The sequence below is a fragment of the Dermacentor silvarum genome, chromosome 3 (assembly GCF_013339745.2).
Source record: "Dermacentor silvarum isolate Dsil-2018 chromosome 3, BIME_Dsil_1.4, whole genome shotgun sequence".
NCBI classification, from domain to species: domain Eukaryota; kingdom Metazoa; phylum Arthropoda; class Arachnida; order Ixodida; family Ixodidae; genus Dermacentor; species Dermacentor silvarum.
In genome coordinates, this window is record NC_051156.1 from 65,460,197 (window position 1) to 65,479,064 (window position 18,868).

An 18,868-nucleotide genomic window follows, 5' to 3' on the forward strand; every position below is an offset into this window, starting at 1 on the left:
TTTCTGTAACATACAGACGAAGTAAAAGACTAAGTTGCTACCACGTGACCATCGCTATCCTGAGAAAGCCTGCAAAGGCCTCATGCACTACTATATCCAGTTGTGTTGCTATGCACTTCCCATTAACATGGTCCACTTCCAGTTGACCCTCGTCCGTGCTGCTAAAATCAAGTCCTGTTAATTAAGTGCAGACTACGACCTCAGTACACTTTTACACATATTTGAAGAACGTATTCCTCTCAATTCGCCCGGACGTCTCCGAGGTCTACAGCCACGCCTGGGCCTTGCCAGCGTCACGAGCTTCGTGGCCGGGCTCTCCGCACTCCCGTCGTCAGAGCATGATGTCTGCTCAACAGATACGGCTTCATTATTTATCGTCTTCACAATGGCGTGATTGGTAGATGTTTTTCAAAGTGTGTGATTAGAACGTCAACTAGTGAGGCTCTGTTATTTAACGATCATCACTGCCATCTTCTTACTAGGGAGCAGGAAGGTTGCACCCAGGCGTTACTCTCGATGGAGGACAGACACGACTGGCAGCACAGCAAACAAGGATTTAATATGTACAAGATCGGGAAAAGCGTAAAACTCATAACACTAAAACCATAACTCAACCAAAATGCTGACTCAATAGAAGATACAAAACTCCGACTAAATACAAAACTACCAAAAGCACTGCCTCGGTCTCGGAGCCTAACTCCGTCTTAATGTCTCTAAGTCAGTCCTCGCCCTCACTCATCAAAGTCTGGCCACCCTAAATTCGGCCTAACTGCGTCGCAAAGCAGAAATGGGGGCTTTTATGGACTGTCGGTTTGAAGTCCTTCTCGTTGAGTCCAGGTCGTGTTTGTCCGGATTGTTGCTGATGCCGTAAATGCCGACGATTCGCGGTTCCGTCGACCTGACCGAATACGTGGCTGGTGCCCCGGTATCCGCCGCTGACGTGTCAATTGCATGGTTAGGCTTCGCGAAGCGTTCTTCGCCCTACGTGGATCTGGATGGCGGCCCGGTGTCCGGGTGATTAGTGGTTGATCGGACTCGCCGGAGGAAAAGGGATTCTTGCGAAGAGGACCGGGACCACCGTGAGCAGCAGCAGCCGGTCCAACGAGCTTCGCCCGGACGTCTCCGAGGTCTACAGCCACGCCTGGGTCCTTGCCAGCGTCACGAGCTTCGTGGCCGGGCTCTCCGCACTCCCGTCGTCAGAGCATAGCTGCCGAAGCGGCCTTCCAGTTCAAGAGCCACGTCGATAATAATGTTTCGTCGCTTCTCCCTCGCGGATTACACCTCGGTTCGCGTGCCTCGAGCGCTCGAGCGGTTTCGAACGCTCCGCGAACTTCGTGTTCTTCGTTTTTGTGTACCGCCGGCGTCCTACTCATGACAATCACATTGCCATTCGTCTTGCAAGTAGAGGTAACGTCACAGATTTGCGCTATCTGCCACAGGATATTTCCAACACGGTTCTCCGACATAAATGCAGAAAGCGGCTTCGGTTCATATTTTAAACTATTGCATCAGTTGATTTCTACAGCTAGGCACGGTTTAATGATTCACAGCATACCATCACATTGCAGGTACTTCATTACGCACGCCAGTACGATGAAAACTGAACACGTACCTTGCGAGGAAGCGATCAGCCCTGAGAGAACAAGGGAACTCTCAGCCTAGGGTCACCATTTCGAGAAGGGGACTTCTCTTTGTTAACTACTGGGGCAGCTAGCGAGTATTTTTTGCCATAACAAATGTAGCTCTGCCACTAGCGTTGAAATATTTGACGATCAGTATTTTGAACGCTATAAACTACAAACGTATTTATTGAGGGCGCCGCCATTTGGCGATCAAAGCCCCGTCTATCGTCCGGCGTCATGCTGGTATGTGGGATCGCGCTAGAGGATGCACGGCCAACGTGCTCTTGACGACGGGTGGCAAGTTCATCTGTTTCTTGAGAGTTGTCGATAAATTAATGCGACTGGGAAACTTAGCTCCTCGTTACTAAGCTTTGAGCATTGATATAGTCGCAATATCGAACGGCGATGGGCCTAGAGGCACTGCCACAGCTCTGACTGCCTGCGATCTAAAAGGAGGCGAGCCAATTCTCAACATTGTCGATACATAACATACGTGCAAAGCGTTATTATTTATGTCAAGTCTTGAACTCTATTAATGTATCACTCAGATGAGAACAATCAGACGTGTCTCTGCATGTCATGCGGTGTGGAGCACCAGCGTATACATACCAATGCAGTTACATTTTGCTACTTTTCGCGCTCCAGACATTTTCGCGGTATGATTTTATAAGCAATGTTTACTTGGCACCGAGGCATCAAGCTTTACAAAAAAAAAAAACTAATATAACTCCAGTGAAACATGGATAAAACCACCGGATGACGGTGACAGTGAATATGCCACGATCAAACCCAGGTCCCACCACCCGTTCTAACAAGACACAGGCATCCTGCGACATAATTACGGCACGCCGCGAAATCAAGTCTAGTGAAACTTCCACTGCTGCAAGAACTTAAATCCATCCAGCACAAGCTATTGCAGAATGACAGTGCTATCAAGAAGATTAACGACCAGCTAACCTGAAATTGAAAACGACTGCAAATTGATAGTGGGTGTAAAAGAACAAATCGATGATATCCAAGTTCTTTGTGACCAAAACGCGAAAGATATAGGGACAATCAGAGCAAAATTGGACGACTCAGAAGACCGAGCACGCTGTTCAAACTTAGTATTTTTTGGTTTTTCAGACAAAGAACGTGAAACATGGTCGGAATCTAAAGCCTCAGTGTTACAGTTTTGCAGTAAAGAACTAAACGTAACAATTGATTCATTGGATATCGAAAAAGCCCATCGGCTGGGGAAGTACGGAACAAACAAAAACAGACCAATAATTGTTAAATTTGCACATTTTAAATTAAAAATAAGGTTCTATTCAACGCCTATAAACTGAAGGGTTCCCAGTATTGAATCTCGGAAGATTACTCCCCCAACACACTTAATGCAAGAAAGCATCTCGCTGTGTTCGGCAAGGCCAGACAGCAATTCTTTAAACTACGACACGACAAACTCATCATTGGTAGCAACACCTATACATACGACCACAACGCAGAAAAAGTTGTTCCTCGCACTTTAAATACATTGGCCCCAGCAGGATTAATCCGAGAAGGAAATCATTTTAGTTCCTATATACGAACATAAGAAGCGTTCTCCCTAAAGTAGATGCTCTTCAAAACCTAGTTAACACAACAGAATTAGATCTGTTAACACAACAGAATTAGCTTCAAGAAGCCCTTGATGTTCTGCACAACTATGCTCGGAAAGCAGGGTTGGACATTTCCGCCCAAAAATCAAGCTATGTTGTGGTGGCCAACAAGAAAGGACGCACAAGAATCATGCAGCAACCCTTTACATTTAAACTCGGCGCAGTGACAATCCCTGAGGCAGGCTTCTGAGGTCCGCATACTGGGTCTCGATATTCACCAGTCCGGCAGTGGTGCACACTGACGCCGTAAAATCCGACAGACTTCGACAAAAAACACTTCACCTTATTCGTCGCATTGCAGCAAAAGCAGCTGGAGCTCGTACTGACGTAGCTCGACGGCTGGTATGTGCAGTCTTGCAGCCAAGAAATTTATATCAGGCACAATTTCAAAGGCTAACATTGGCACAGTTGGCACAGTTAGAGACGGTTAATCGCGATGCTATGCGCACAATCACAGCACTACCCCGCATCACACCGATACCAAACATACAGGAACATGCCCAGCTCAACACAATTGCAGCGCTAATTTTGCAACGTGAAAAAGCACGTGAAATAAAAAAGCAACTTGTTCCGGCTGCCGCTGCGTTGCATGCTCATTTTCAACGCGGCTCTCGGATTGACAATCAGTCCTATCCAATGCCTCCCTGGGAATTCACCAGCATCACAACTAATGAGCCAACGAAGTTACGACGCAGCGATACAACAGGTATTATTGGCGACCACAATATCATCGATGCGTCATGCGCTAACACCTGCAAAGTCTATACGCATGCTGCTATTCTCCCAGACGGCGGGAGGACATCATTCCTTAGTACTACGCATAATTTGATCAGCGGCCACCAGCGCTATTTATCTGCGGAAGCCAGCGCTCTAGTAATGGAACTTCAAGCCATCCACGACGCTGTGCAAGATGCGACATCTAAGCTGCCTAACATCAAACAACTAGATATTTTCACTGATTCTTTAGCGGCTATTCAGGAACTGAAGAAGGTTGACAAGGCAATGGAAATCTGCGAGACAATACACACTATGACTAGAAAAACAGCTACTTGCGCCAAGGTACACTGGATTCAAGGCCATGCAGCGAACCCTCACAACATTGCTGCTGACCAGCAGGCACACTGCCCTCCTAATCCAGACCTTCCGTTTATTCCCCTCCCACCTCAACCCCTTAACTCGCTCCGCGCCCGTAAAAGTTTTCTCCGGCAGGACACACGCACTCTTATCCCCCCGCGTCTCTGCTCCCTCCCCCTTCACCTTACTAGGGCGGAGGAAGTTGTGCTTAGGAGGCTTCGGGCCGGGGTGGCCCTTACACCGGCTGTGATCTCAAGGTGGAACTGGTCGCATTTGCCACTGGGTGCTACGTGTCCGTACTGCTCCGTCCCTGTGATGGAAGCAGATGCATACCATCTAATATGGACATGTACTAGTTTACAATCGGCACGCTCGCGTCTCCTACTACAAGCCGGCCTCCGCTACAGTGTGCCAACCAGCTATGACCGCTGGAAAGACGATAACAAATTCCACAAAACGCTGCTTCAATTTATACACAACACAGGCCTCACAGCACACATATAATACACATACATATCAAGAATTATGCCTTAACGGCAAGTCTTTATCGCAATAAAAAAACAAAAGATCTGTTCGCAGTCACTGAAACATGGCTTAACCCTACTATAACCGACTCTGAGATACTCCATTTTTTCCCTCATTTCATTATTTTCTGACGTGAACACACTAACAAACGTGGTGGTGGCGTATTAATAGGCAGTCATAAAAGTCTTCAGTGCACCGAAATTAAGACAACCTCAAGTTTGGAAATTATGTTCGTCCTCTGCAATGCTTCCTATCCCCCCACGATAATTGGAGTTTGTTATCACCCTCCTTGTAGTGACCCCCTTTTTGTCCCCGAATTCCACGAGGCCCTTCGCTCTCTAACCGAATCTTATCGACATCTTCCGATACTGCTGGTCGGCGACTTTAATCTTCCGGCACTATGATGGACTAATATAACATGGATAGCCTCCAAAAACGGTATCGAGAGTGATTTCATCTACTCATGCCGAACTTTTGGACTAACGCCACTCACCAATGAGCCCACACGCTACAGCGACAATTCTAATATTCTAGATCTTATTCTTTCCTCTGATCCCGACAGGGTATCAAAAATGACGTTTTACCAGGGCTGATGCGGTTGAGGAAGGAGCCTGCGCCCTGAATTCCCGTCGAAACCAACGTGAGCCTCACGGGTTGTAACAGGACACATTTTGCTCTAAACATTTTCCAGACAAAGAAACAATGAAGAATGCTTCTGAAAAGACAGCACAACAATCACGACATTTTTATTTTTATTCCCACTAAAAACAGAAAAGGCGCGTTGACACGTTAGCATAAGCGTGCAGATAGAGCATTTATTATTAATATTTATTGACTGAAAAGTCTTGACAGCTCAGAAAAGTCCATCAAAGCAAGTGTTCCCATACAAGAAAAAGTGAAAGAGCGGGTATGATGGAGTTGCACACCGCCCTACACATTTTCGCAGCAGTTCATCAACGGTATAAAGAAGGCCCGAAAAGTCAGTCCTCAAACTTCACCACGCAGCACGCTGTGTAATCGCATGTGCGTTAGTTTTCCGTATTTCCGTTTGGAATTTAATCACCATGCGTTTCGTGGGTTTTCGGCTCTGGTAGAGGGATGCGGCGCTAATAGTGCGCCCTACCGCGCTTTTGCTGGGGTGCTCAACTTATTGCTTGCTCATGATGTGCTTGAAACCGGAGTGCCTGTAAATAACTAACTTCGGAATACTTAAGAACGCCTGCAGCACAAAGGCAGTGCGGAACACGAGTCAGAGAGGAGATGCGGAACGTCCTATCGTGCGAAAATTCGATACTTGCCGCGGGGAACGGCAAAAAGTAGCGTACGGAACAAGTTAATTACGACCTTCAACTCACAGATCACCTTTGTTCTTCGTTTTCACGCGACGTGCATATGCGACCTTGCTCGCCCAATTTCAGTTCCAGCGGAAACGGAGCAACCACAGTGCTCATAAGTTGCATGTATGAAGATCCGCTTCGACGAACAGTACTTAGACCACGCTGATTCAATTTGTCGCATTGTCTTTTCACATGAGATGCCTTTTCTTGTGAACGCAACGAATCTGTGGGATTATAATGCAGTGCAACGTTGTTTCAGAGGTTTCAGTCGAAAATTCGAGAGTGTATTAGCATTTGTTCAGAGGGTACTTAGCTCAGATTCAAAGCGCACATGACCACGGAAAGATGCTCGGCGAAACTTTTGGTTTCAAAGCAGTACGCGTCTTTGAGAATGCTGTCTGGACGGATATCCAAGGGTGCAAGAACGAGTGGACAAGGCTTGATTGATAGTTAGGGGAAAAGTGAAATTGACAATTCATTAAACGTTTAACGATGAAGGACAATGTTGCATTTTAGTCCTGAATAGCCACACAGCAACGATCGCCGATCGGCACTGCATGCAGGCGCTTCGTAACTACGCCGCTGAGAAGAAGGCGGACGCGGCCAGTAGATCACTATGCATTTTGAATATCCGCTATTTTCACAAGCGCAGCTTGCCTTGTGCATTCTGTGGCAACGTAGTCCACAATAGACGATGTGTTGGTTTCGGCGCTGTAGTTGCGCATCCACTGTTCTGATTCAGTTGCATAATGCAAGTTGCAGCGGAGCACCATAATTCCCGCTGTAGACAATTCGCTGTCTTCAACACACTCGGGAACGTCGGCGTCGCACATTTTTCAGTGACAATATACTGGGGTGTTAGCAGTTCTAACAGCACTGTGTTCGCATCAATCGCGGCACATTGGTCTCGTCTGCTGTAATGAAAAGCAAGACACGTGGAGCGGGTAGTGAGCGCAGGTTGCGAAGGTACAGCTGACATAGACGCCCGCGGGTCAAATAGGCGATATCGTATTCTTATTTCGTACCAGCGCTTTCTGCGGCAGGGCTAGAGAAGAAGACGCGCATTAAATAAAACTCATAATAGATAAACCGCCACACGTACACACACTCGTCACCATCCGTTTCCGCATCCCTTCAAGGTCGGCTGTGTGCAGAAGAGTTCTTTGAACGGCCGGTACGACTACGTCGGCCGGGCGATAGCACATGGCGCTGTCGCGGTCATTCCTAGGCCAAGGCGTGGGAAACAGTCACGATCGCCGCTCGTTTTCGTGTTTCCACGTCTCGGACACCGCTCTCTGGCCGACACCCCTGCATCGAGGAAGACCCAACATTCACAAAAAAGACAAAGAGTGACCCGCGGCATACTTTCTTCGCGATAGTATTGTGTGCAGAAATACAAATAAAATCAAAATGAGATAAACTGGAAAGTACGCTCAGTACTAACTTTGCATGACTGAAATTTCTTGAACAGCGCTATATAACGTTTGGCACACTAAAAATATCCATGCTTCGGTACCAAATTATGTATAAGTAAGACAATAATCTTTGTAGACAGCTTTATGTGACAATAAAGCGAGAGCAATAAGGGCAGAAGTTCTGCATACGTCACTGTGCCAAGCAGACTGGCAGTTTCATTACCCGTTTGTTTTCGTGAGCAGATAGTAAATGAACTTAGCTTCTGCTGAAAATAAAAAACAGCCATGTCCAGCCGATAAATTATTGTAACTTATTTTAATCTTAGCAGCCCTGTAGTCGGTTTCGCTCATTTACATTTACATGAGAGGCTTTCGCAGATTCAAAATTTGAAAGGAAAGAGATAAGTCGTAGATAAGTAGATAAGTCGCACCCCTACTTTTCTCTGGTTTCGCCTAATATTTAAAAAAATTTGCCAATTTAATGTTGTAATAATCTCCCCAACAATATTTCTTTGTGGGTGTTGTAGATCTGTACCATAAAAATTATATACGTTCCGTCTGTGATAAGAGGCACTTGTTTTAACTAACTTGGTGAGATGGAGCATGATTACGGACACTTATACAGTTATCGTGAAATGCCCTACTTTCCTATTTCAGGGCATTGACTTTCCATAACATTTTTTACGAACTGCAAATGGCAAGACAAATAAAATACTGCGGATCCTAAGCATTGCGATAATCAGCATACGCTGCTAAGCATAACTGTACATCTTAGTAAGAACTGAGCAGTGACTTTCGGCAACGAATGCATTTCATATCATCAGACACGATGGATCACCTTTATCAACCAAAGGAGCTGAAAGTTTCACTAAACAGAAGCATTCGAGTTACTTTTAGGCGTTATTCGCACAACCGTTTTTCGTCCAGCGCCAGGCAACTCCAGCGAGGTAATGCCAGATACACTGCCTGCTTGCACTACCCTTTCAGGTGCATCGGGTTTTAGGAATGGGTCGATATATCATCATGTACAACTAGCGCCTTTTGTGCTTGTATTTTGCGGCTCCCACAAGGTGACGCCACCCAGGCAGTTGTTTTTGTTGAGGTTCAAAGTTAACCAAAGATCGTTAGGCCGGTTGGCTTTGGGATCCCACGGTAAAACTACAAATAAGGCAGCACAGGGTGACATGGGTTGGGCCATATTTGAAGCCAGAGAAGCGCAGAGCAAAATTAGTTGTGAAGAAAGACTCAGATATATGAATAAAAATAAAGGGGCAGCGAAAGTGCACAAGTATCTGTACCTGAAAAGCGTGGACAGAGAATGCAAGAAGAGGTCAAGAAAGTTAGCAACCAAGTAAAGGGTAATTGAAAGTTTAAATAGATAGCCAGGAGGCATCAAAAGGAAAGTGGGGAAAACAGAAGCAGCGAATTGAATGCAAAGAATGGAAGAAAAAGGACCATGGATATTTACAAAAATGAGAAGAAAGAAATTAGAAGGGAAAATCGGTATGATAGCAAAAAGTGCAGTGACTTGATATTTGAGGCTCAAGCTGCTTGCCTAAGGGCAAAAACATACCGAAGCAAATATTGGCAACACGAGGAGGCATGTGTATGCTGCAGCAAATATCCGGAGATGACTTGGCACGTCCTAATAGTATGCGAAGGGATTCACCCAGTGAGACCCGTAGGTAACGTGCATGTTCGAGAAGCGCTTGGGTTTAAAGTGGACGGGAGCATCAACCGGCCAGAAGTCTAAAGAAAGATGCATTTAGGGTATTGGTGGAAAAAATCAGGGAAGAGATTGATAGAACCAGATTCCTTATAAGCATGGGTAGCCGTACAAGGTAGGTCGATAAGTTTTGTGTAAGAGAAGAGAAGATTAGGAGATGTATACAAAAATGCTACTATGAAAAACATACATAGCATACCTGATTAAATCAAGCAGGCTAGGTGACTATTTGTCACCGCCCCTTTTCAAAGGTTATGGATGTCAATAAATTATCATCATCATCAGTAAGCTTCTAAATATACTGCTAGGTGATGCCATCCTTCCATACGCGTTGGGGTTTTGTTCAAACGACGAGCCTGCTACTATGTGCAGTGTGTACTTTTTGCACTTGCAGCTGTGGACAAAGGGGCAGAGGGTCCGCCTGATACTTAATAACCCATGTTTGAAATTCACACAGATGCATTAATTTTTAATTGAAGCTTCCTTTACCCATTTTCGCTGGTCTCGTGTGGCTGCCTGGCTCTTGGGTCGTTTGCTATTTCGTTGGATATATTTGTAGATTGAAATGCAAAGGTTATACAGGGTGTTTCATTTTAGCTGCACCAAATTTTTAAACATTGCCTGTGGAAGATAGCAGAGTTATAATCCTTGATTTAAACTAAACGATGAGGCGGCCATTACTTCCACGAGAAATCAAAACGGCTAATTGAGTAATTAACATAATTACGCTTTTTAACTTTTTAATTAATGATTTTACGGCACATCTTTCAATCTACGGGTTATAGCCGCTGAGTTCGCAAGGCGTATCCACTTGGAACGAATTCTCAGGACTGAACTAGTTTCGAGATATTAATTTTTAAAGTGTCAATTGAAATGTATGGGCGTTCCAGTTAACTTTTTGAGGAAAACGCTGTTTTATGCATTGAAGCACAAAGTTAACTGAAACGCCCATGTATTTCGTGGGACGCCTTGAAAATTAATATCTCGAAACTGGCACAGTCCTGAGAATTCGTTTCAAGTGGATACGCCTTGCGAACTCAGGGCCTATAATTCGTAGATTGAAAGATGTGCCGTAAAATAAATAATTAAAAGGTAATTAGCGTAATTATGTTAATTACTCAATTAAGCGGTTTTATTTCTCGTGGAAGTAATGGCCGCCTCATCGAGTAGTTTAGCTCACGGATTATAATTATGCTATCAGCCACAGGCAATTTTTAAAAATTTGGTGCAGCTAAAATGAAACACCCTGTATAGTAGTGCCTGCAAAGTGGCTTATATAATCCTTGTATGCTTACCAAGTATACCCACATTTGTTGAGCATACCCAAAATTACCTTCCTGAAGAAAACTTGAACCTATAATGTCGGCTCACAGGCATCCCTGAAGAATACCAATCCGTTAATGGAATGGCGAATTATGTTTAGCGAATTCTTTAATTTACCTGATTTTCTTTTATTTAGCCACTCAGTGTGCGGTACTGAATGTGCACCCATTTCTGGCCTATTCTGCGGTATGAACATATCGAATACGATTCCTACATAGCTCTCATCAAGCCAAACCAGTTGTTGTAGAGCATCAAACAGGTATGACCAATGCTTCGCTTCACATAGATCACAGCATGTGTCTTAGATGTGCCTAATGTCTTAAGGAAGTGTCCACTCGGCGAGAACCCAGCCAGCAACGAATCAACCCAGGCCAAACCACAGGACGATGAACAACAAAGCTTTAAAATGTTCAACCAGCGCTCCTCTTGGGTACAGGAAGGCAGCATTACTGCATACTCTGGTGGGCTGTGCTTTTAGGACAGGAACAGAGATACACAGATAAACAAAAAACAGGAACAGGACAGCACAGATAAACAGAAAAAGAGCAGACATTGTTTAACTCTGTGCCTTACTCTATCCCTGTCCAAAAAATGTACCTCGCCACAGTATTCAATTACAACTCGCCCAAGAAGCAGCACTCTTAAAATTATTGCATTTCAATCAAAGTTCTCGTCCTGTGATGCAATGTAAGAAACTTCAGGCGGCAGTGTCCTAGTAATTACCCTCTGAATTGCGGCTGGGTTTCATTTCAGTGTTATTCTCGGCTGAATACGCAATTAGGCCAATTTTTCGGAAGCCTGTAGTTATGGTATACATGGGCACTCTGGCTGAGGCTTTGTGGGCCCATTTGGCTACTTTGTCAAATAAAGCGGTCCTCATGCGCCAAGAGAAACTGTAGCTGTGCTCAGTGCCTGTCATTTGTAACAGCCACTGGTGCTGCAAAACAGACATAGAGCTACGGTTTGCAGCAGTATCAAGTGGCGGCAGAATGTTTGTCCTTCCACTGGGAATAACCCTGCATGTTCAATTTGTCGTGTTTCTTTTCAGAGTTGCAGCTGTGATGCGCCCTTATACTGTCTCTTAATAGAATGCACTTTCTAAGACAGAGAGGGAAAATAAGCTTTATTGGACCAACTTTCTGCAAGAGGAGCGCGCACGGGCCAAGCGGGCACGGAAGACCATCTGCGCTGGCCATCCAGACTGGAGCTGAGCAGCACAGCCTCCCATTGGGATGGGTGAGGGAGAGGAGGTATTGTGGGGTTTCGTTGGCATTACCGTACAGTTGAGTACAGTTTGGAATAGGTGCCACAGAAAAGCCATTCTTTGCTCTATTCTTCTGGGTATGAGCGGTGAAGTAGGCTTAGGTGTCTATCAGTACCAGGAGCCAAATGTTTAATATAAGGTCAGTAGTGGCAGATTCATTGTGTCCACATAAAGACATTGATGGTAGTGGAGTGGGGTCTTCTAAAGGGACTTTGTCCATGTTGATAACATGATTAGGCAGACATTAGGATCATCAATTCCTTCTTGAAGTATTCGTTGAAGTTCTGGAGCCTCTACTCAGTTGACTGGCAGCTTCTGGCACAAGGTTGTGCAAGCTAAAATTGCCAAGTCGTGCCTCATGAATGTTGAACACGTGAACCATGATGGTCTGCTGAGAAAACCCACAGCATCCATATATTTCACCAATGTCCCTGTCTTCAGACACAGCTGCACTGTTGAGGCCCCCGCTTTCAGCCCATTCTGCGGGAACCCATGGACAATGGCAAGATTCCTTTCTGGCTATTCTGCGTTGTTACCTTAGTCCTCCACCTTTGTTCTCTTCGTGAACCTGATATTTTCCGAAGTTGTCTCCCAGCTGCAAATCATTCTTTTGCTGACTGTAGAGTGCCATCCTGGTGCGCGGTTATCATTCTTTACTGCGTGGGCAATAGCAGACAACTTAAACTTGGCGGTCTACCTTTTACCGAACTTTTGTTATCATTCGTTGTGTTCAGCAGCTAAATAACAGCAAAAGCGGTAGCGTGCCTCTGGCTGAGCCAATGGTGAATGGTGAATAAAATGAAAAATGAAATGTATTTTTTATTATAGCTCATGTACAAACCATTCCTTTTAATAGCAGTATCATCAACTCTTGGTTAATAAATTTCAATTTGAACACATTTACTTAGGGTGCGTCGGTGGACCTACACTGCCACCAAAGCCAGGAATGGTTTAAAATAAGAACAGTGCGAGAAGCACGGACGAACGAAGAAAGTTACACTCACCGCTGAGTTCCAACCTGTATTTGCCTGTTTCTCGCACTGTTCTTATTTTAAATATGAACTACCAACTTGCCCAAGTTTCTAGCCTTCATAGCCAGGATTGGCTTCCTAGTGGAGCAGGAACATACTCACATTCTTTTGTTTTCAGTTCTGTGAATTTTTTAGCTTCAAGCATATTAAATTTAGCGTCACCTTTCGTAACTGTGTAGTGAGGAGATGCGCCATTCGTGCCATCAATTTAGTGACAGAATGTGGTGCGTTGTTTCGCCACTCCTCCAAATTTGTCAAAGGCTGTTCTTTTTACATTATTTTGCGGAAAGAGGACGTTTTGTAAAGGTGTACTTATGCCTATAACTCAAACTTGAAATATGTTCTGGAAGTATCTCGCTGCACCATTGTTGATACTTTCTTAGGGTACTCCGGATTCCTATTCGTTTGCCAGTCATACATGGGTTGAGTGGTGGAATGTGTTGGCACAATGGAAGAGCTGGGGTTTCTTTGTGTGGTAGCAATGCAGATGAATACGGATTGCCATTTTTTTGCAGGCGCATGTCATATGGTGCTGCAGCGTCAACTTTTGCCTGCAATTGACCTGCAAGTATTGTCGACAAATCGTTTCTTCTGTTTTGTTTATCTACATTGCAATAAATAGCTTGTCAACAAGATCTTTATTTTGCATGTTGTGCTATTTGTTGTTCTTCAAGGACACACTTCACCTGCTTTGTTGCAATAAAATTAACATCATGGCAGTTACAGTTCTTGTGCAGTGCAAACTTTCATTGCCAGGTGGTGATTTGCTAAAATGATTTGACATATGTATTGAGATGCACTGGTTTAGTAGGAGAGGCATGTCTAAGCAATAATTTGAAATCTCTACCGACTACAAAAACACTGATGTGTGCATTGTGGTGTGCATATACACGTCTTTGTCATAATTGATAGAAAAAATGGTACAAATTTAAGCAATCCTTAGAGTAAAATAACGCAGGGAATTGAACAGCGCTAAGACAGGGTTATTGACGAGACAAAATAAATGCCGACTTGTAAAAATATTTTCTCGAAATAAGGTGTGAATATGTTTTCGTCTGCTGCTTGTTTTGAGACGGCTGACCTGCATAGTGCTCAAGCTGCGATAGTTTTAGATATATTCACACCTTGTTTGAATGTTTTTGTTTAAAAGTCGGCCTCATCCATCTTCACCCTCTGCCTGCCAAATGAGTATAGTATGGATTACCGACATGCCACTGCTTGAGTTATTATGTGTCATATTTAGGGGCTTAAAAAATTGAAATTAAATTAAATTATGGGGATTTACGTGCCAAAACCAGTTCTGATTATGAGGCACGCCGTAGTGGGGGACTCCGGAAATTTGGACCACCTGGGGTTCTTTAACGTGCACCTAAATCTAAGTACACGGGTGTTTTCGCATTTCGCCCCCATCGAAATGCGGCCGCCGTGGCCGGGATTCATCGTGCTTGACAAGGGGTAACTGCAGTGTTCTGAATAGTTGATCTTTGATAGCCATTCCAAACGGTTAGTCAATGCTGCTGGTAGAACTGTGAAGTGGAAACTTTTAGGAGAATTTGGCATCCCACTTATACGGTTGCATTTAAAAAATGCAACCATATTTATTTATTATTTCTTTTCAATACTGCCAGTCTCTTTCCGAGACCATAGCAGGTGGGCGTACAGATTGTACATGCAGGTGCAATAACACATTAGCACCACACGGTAAAACCGAAACAGGAATCCAAGACAGTGACATTCATCACAAAGTATAAGATTAAAAGGTATACAAAATAAGTTTTCGTAATGATAATTAGGAATTAATACCGAGCTGAAATTCTATGAACAACACACTTGTGCCGCTTATAGCTTATACACACTTATAATAGAAATATTATACAAAGCACACATTTTTATCCTCAGATAACACAATGTAACCAACAGCAACAGAAAAAAGAAATTATACATGAAATGGAATGGTACATAGGCAAATAACTTCAGACCTCAAAATACTCTGTAGTGAGCACTTGATCAGTAATTGCTTCCAATGATTGCGAAATGCCTCTGGAGCTGAGAGCGCTACTGCATTCACACATGATATTTGCTATTTTTGAGGCAAGGTCCGATAACGAGTTCGCATTAGTAACGGAGTGATGTAATCAATTCCATTCCCTGAAAGCAAGTGAAAATAAAGCGTGTTTGAACGGATCATTGTGGCAAGAGTACTCTTTCAGTGTGTGTGACTGTTTGTGCTGGATTACACGGGATTCTGATGGACGGATATACAATAATGTGACACTTTATAATAGTTGTGAAGTAGCTCAAAATTAATTTTAGGAACGCTTGTTTTGCTCTAATCGCCAGCGTTTGCAGGCCAGAGCTTGTTAACATATTTGTGGGAGAATCAGCGCGCTTATATTTGTGTCAGACGAATCTTGCAGACTTCCTCTGCACATTTCTACTTTTTTATGTTAGTGACTGTATAAGGAAACCATACTGTGTTAGCGTATTCTAACCGGTCTAACAGAGGTAGTATAGGTTAAAAACCTTGGTAGATTGAGGGGCCAGCCGGAGGCATCTGCGAAGATAAAACAGCTTGCGCAGATCAACTGAAGTAATATTAGAAGTATGCGCATCCAATCTGAGGTTTGAAGCTATCGTGGAACCTAAATATTTTTGTTCATTCACTTTTGAAGCCAAGTGCCTTTAATGCTTTAATCATATTGTATAGCTTCTTTCTTTCGAGTTATCGTCATACATACTGTTTTTGGGGTTAATCGACATTTGCCACGTGTCGCACGAGTTGGAGAGATGGTTTAAGGAATCGGATAGTGCAAGGTGATATGAATGACTGTTAATTTCTTTGTAAATAATGCAGTCGTCGGCGAAGAGGCTCATGTTGCAAGATATATTGTCTGTGACAACATTAATCAAAATAAGAAATAACTAAGGTGCCAGAACGGAGCCTCGTGGTACTCCGGACGTGACAGGCGAGGTTTCTGGTGGTACATGCTCAAACAGGACATATTCGGAACAGCCAGTTAAAAAGTCTTTAATCCAACGTGTTAAGAGTCCAATTCCAATGACATTTCGGAGCTTTGCAATTAATTTGTTTTGACATATGGAATCAAAGGCCCTACAAAAGTGTAGTAGTATAATACCTGCGCACAGATGTTAATAGAGAGAGAGATGGTGAGGAAGGCAGGGAGGTTAACCCGATGTTAGAATCCAGTTTGCTACCCTGCTCTGGGGTAGGGAAATAGGGGTTAGAAAAAGGACAGAGAGAGAGAGAGAGTGAGGAAGAAATGAAAGCACAAAAAGATCGCACAAGCCGGAAGTTCGTTCTAGCACAGTCGGTAAGATAGGCCGGTGGCTCGCAAAAAGCGCAGAAGCGCCTGCACGGCCTTCTTCTGTGATGTTAAGTCCAGTCTCGTGGAGAATTTTTTTCTTCCGACAGAGGCCTGTCATCCCATCCATTGGTTGAACGCGTTGTTGAGAGATTGTCACTGCGCACTGTACTGCGGGCAGTCGCACAAAATATATCAATCGACTCTTCATTGCCGCAACGGTTACAGGCTGCGCTGACGGCCATTCCTATGCGGAACGCATACGCGTTGGTAAACGCAACGCCCAATCATATTCGGCACAAAAGGGTTGCGTCTCCTCGGCGAAGCCTTTATGGTACTAGAAGGCTTGGGGTTGGGTCCAGAAAGTATAAGCGAGCATGCTTGAAGTGCGATTCATTCCATTGTGACCTTGTGCGTTGGCGAGCAAGTACGCGGAGCTTCCGTGCAGCATCAGTTCTAGAAAGTGGTATAGGCCGTTGCTGATATTCTTTATGAGCTGTGCGGGCCGCTTGATCCGCCAGTCCATTGCCGATAATTTCGCAGTGACTTGGAAGCCAATGAAAAGTTATGTCTTGCCCTATCTAAGTTAGATTGCATATTGCCTCGGCAATTCAAAGACCAACTGCTCGTGTGGAACGCGGCGTAAAGGTGATAGTAGAGACTGCACAGCCGCCTCTGAGTCGCAGAAGTGGTCCATTTGTGTGTCACTTGATCACTAGAGAATTGGAGCGCGGTACAAAGCGCTGCGAGCTCTGCTGCCATCGATGTTGTGACGTGAGACGTCTTGAATGTAATAGTTGTGCCCATCGTTGGTATCACAACTGCCGCGGTAGAGCTGTTCGGCAGGACGGATCCGTCGGTGCATATATGGGCAGAGTCTATTTATTTATTTATTTATTTTGAGTACCCTCAGGGTATAAATACATTACAGAGGGGAGAGGCATTCAAAGTAAAAGTGAACACAAAAATAATAACATAAGGATAACCTAAAGATATAAGCATTACACTGAATTATACAAAACATATACAGCATATACGAAGCATTAGACCGAATAATTACATACTGACATAAAGCACACAAGAACGTAATGTGTGGTACTACAATAAGCTTGATAGGGCATTTTTAAAGGCAGTTGCATCAACTATGTCCGTTATGAAGGCGGTACTTATGTTGTACGAGAAGTACCAAGGAGTCTTGGTACTTCTCGTACAACAGAAGCAAGGCGAGCTGTTTTAAGGCCTGGTGATGGCAGCTCTGCTTTTTTCTAGAAGCAATGTATTTCCTGGTTGATATTTGGCTGAGTAAGGCACCACGGAGGAATCGAATGTCTTGCGGCAGGAGTGAAGCAAGTTGGTAATAATTCACCATGCGTGGTTATTGGTTGGCAGAAAGAGGTACGTGGTCTGTCCGCTGGCAGAGATGCCAGGTGGTGGTGTGGAGTCCGGGCAAGATGTCGTATATCTGTCCTCAGTGCTTCAACTTCAATGTGAGTCTCCAGCGATTGCTATGGCCGTCAGGGTTGATGCACTCCAAGGCATGCCTAGGCAAATGCGGAGCGCTTGGGCTTGAATAGTTTGTATGGCGTGCAGACTCGTTTTGTTTACGTTAGTTAAAGCTTGCAAGCTGTACAGCTGGAAGCCGAGAAAGAGCACATTCTATAGTAGCAGAGTAGCTGTTGTGGACATTCCCTATGCCTTTACAGTAGTGAAGAACTGAAACAGGTGACATATGCTGTTTCTTCATGTATGAAACATGAGGGTTCCATGACATGCCTCTGTCAATTATAACGCCTAGAAAATTGTAAGATCGAATGTACGGTATTCTTTTGTCATTTATCAATACGCTGTAGTTCGCCATGGCCTTGCGTGTAAATGCCACTAGTGCGCATTTTTCAGACGATATTTCCAGACCCCAATTCCAGAGGTAAATAGCAGTCTGAGATGCGCTTTTCTGGATCCTGGCTCGCAGTTGTTACTGCAGCCGTCCAAACGCAGATGTCATCCGCATACATTGATAGCTGAACTGCGCTTGGCAGGTGCTCAAGGAGAGAGTCAGATTGAACAGCACAGGGCTGAGTACACCGCCCTGGGGGACGCCGCAGTAGCTCCAATGTATAGAGGTGTGGCCATCCTCAGTATTCACCAAAAAGGATCGCTTGGAAAGGTAGTCGTGTATCCATTGAAACATCCGGCCACGCACTCCTACCTCTTCGAGAGCAGCAAGTATGGCTTCATGCGTAATGTTGTAATATGCCCCTTTCACGTCGAGGAACAAAGAAGCGCAAAGACGCTTTCGGCGTTTTTCGTGCTGAATGTAGGTGACTAGGTCGACGAGCTTATCTATCGATGATCGACCACGTAGAAAGCCCATCATAGCCTTAGGGTAAATGTTGTGGTACTCTAGGTACCACTCCAGGCGTCCTAAGATCATTGCCTCCATTACTTTGCCCACACAACTAGCCAGAGCAATCGGGCGATACGATGAGAGCTCCAACGACGATTTTTCAGGCTTCAGTAGTGGAACCAGGCGACTGGTCTTCCAGCTTGTGGGGAGCCTGCCATCTCGCCAGGATTCATTGTAGAGCTCT

The 18,868-nt window shown here is 44.5% G+C and overlaps 1 protein-coding gene across 1 annotated transcript in view; it reads left to right on the forward strand.

Annotated features, from left to right (window-relative positions):
- Window positions 1–4,126, forward strand: part of LOC125944251 (carbonic anhydrase 15-like) — a gene marked incomplete at its 3' end in the record, with an annotated part of 29,830 nt that extends 25,704 nt beyond the window's left edge. The window contains exon 5 of the mRNA XM_049664596.1: window positions 4,113–4,126. Coding sequence (XP_049520553.1) covers window positions 4,113–4,126 — 14 coding nt within the window. The remainder of the gene's footprint in view (window positions 1–4,112) is intronic.
- Between the last annotated feature and the right edge of the window lie 14,742 nt (window positions 4,127–18,868).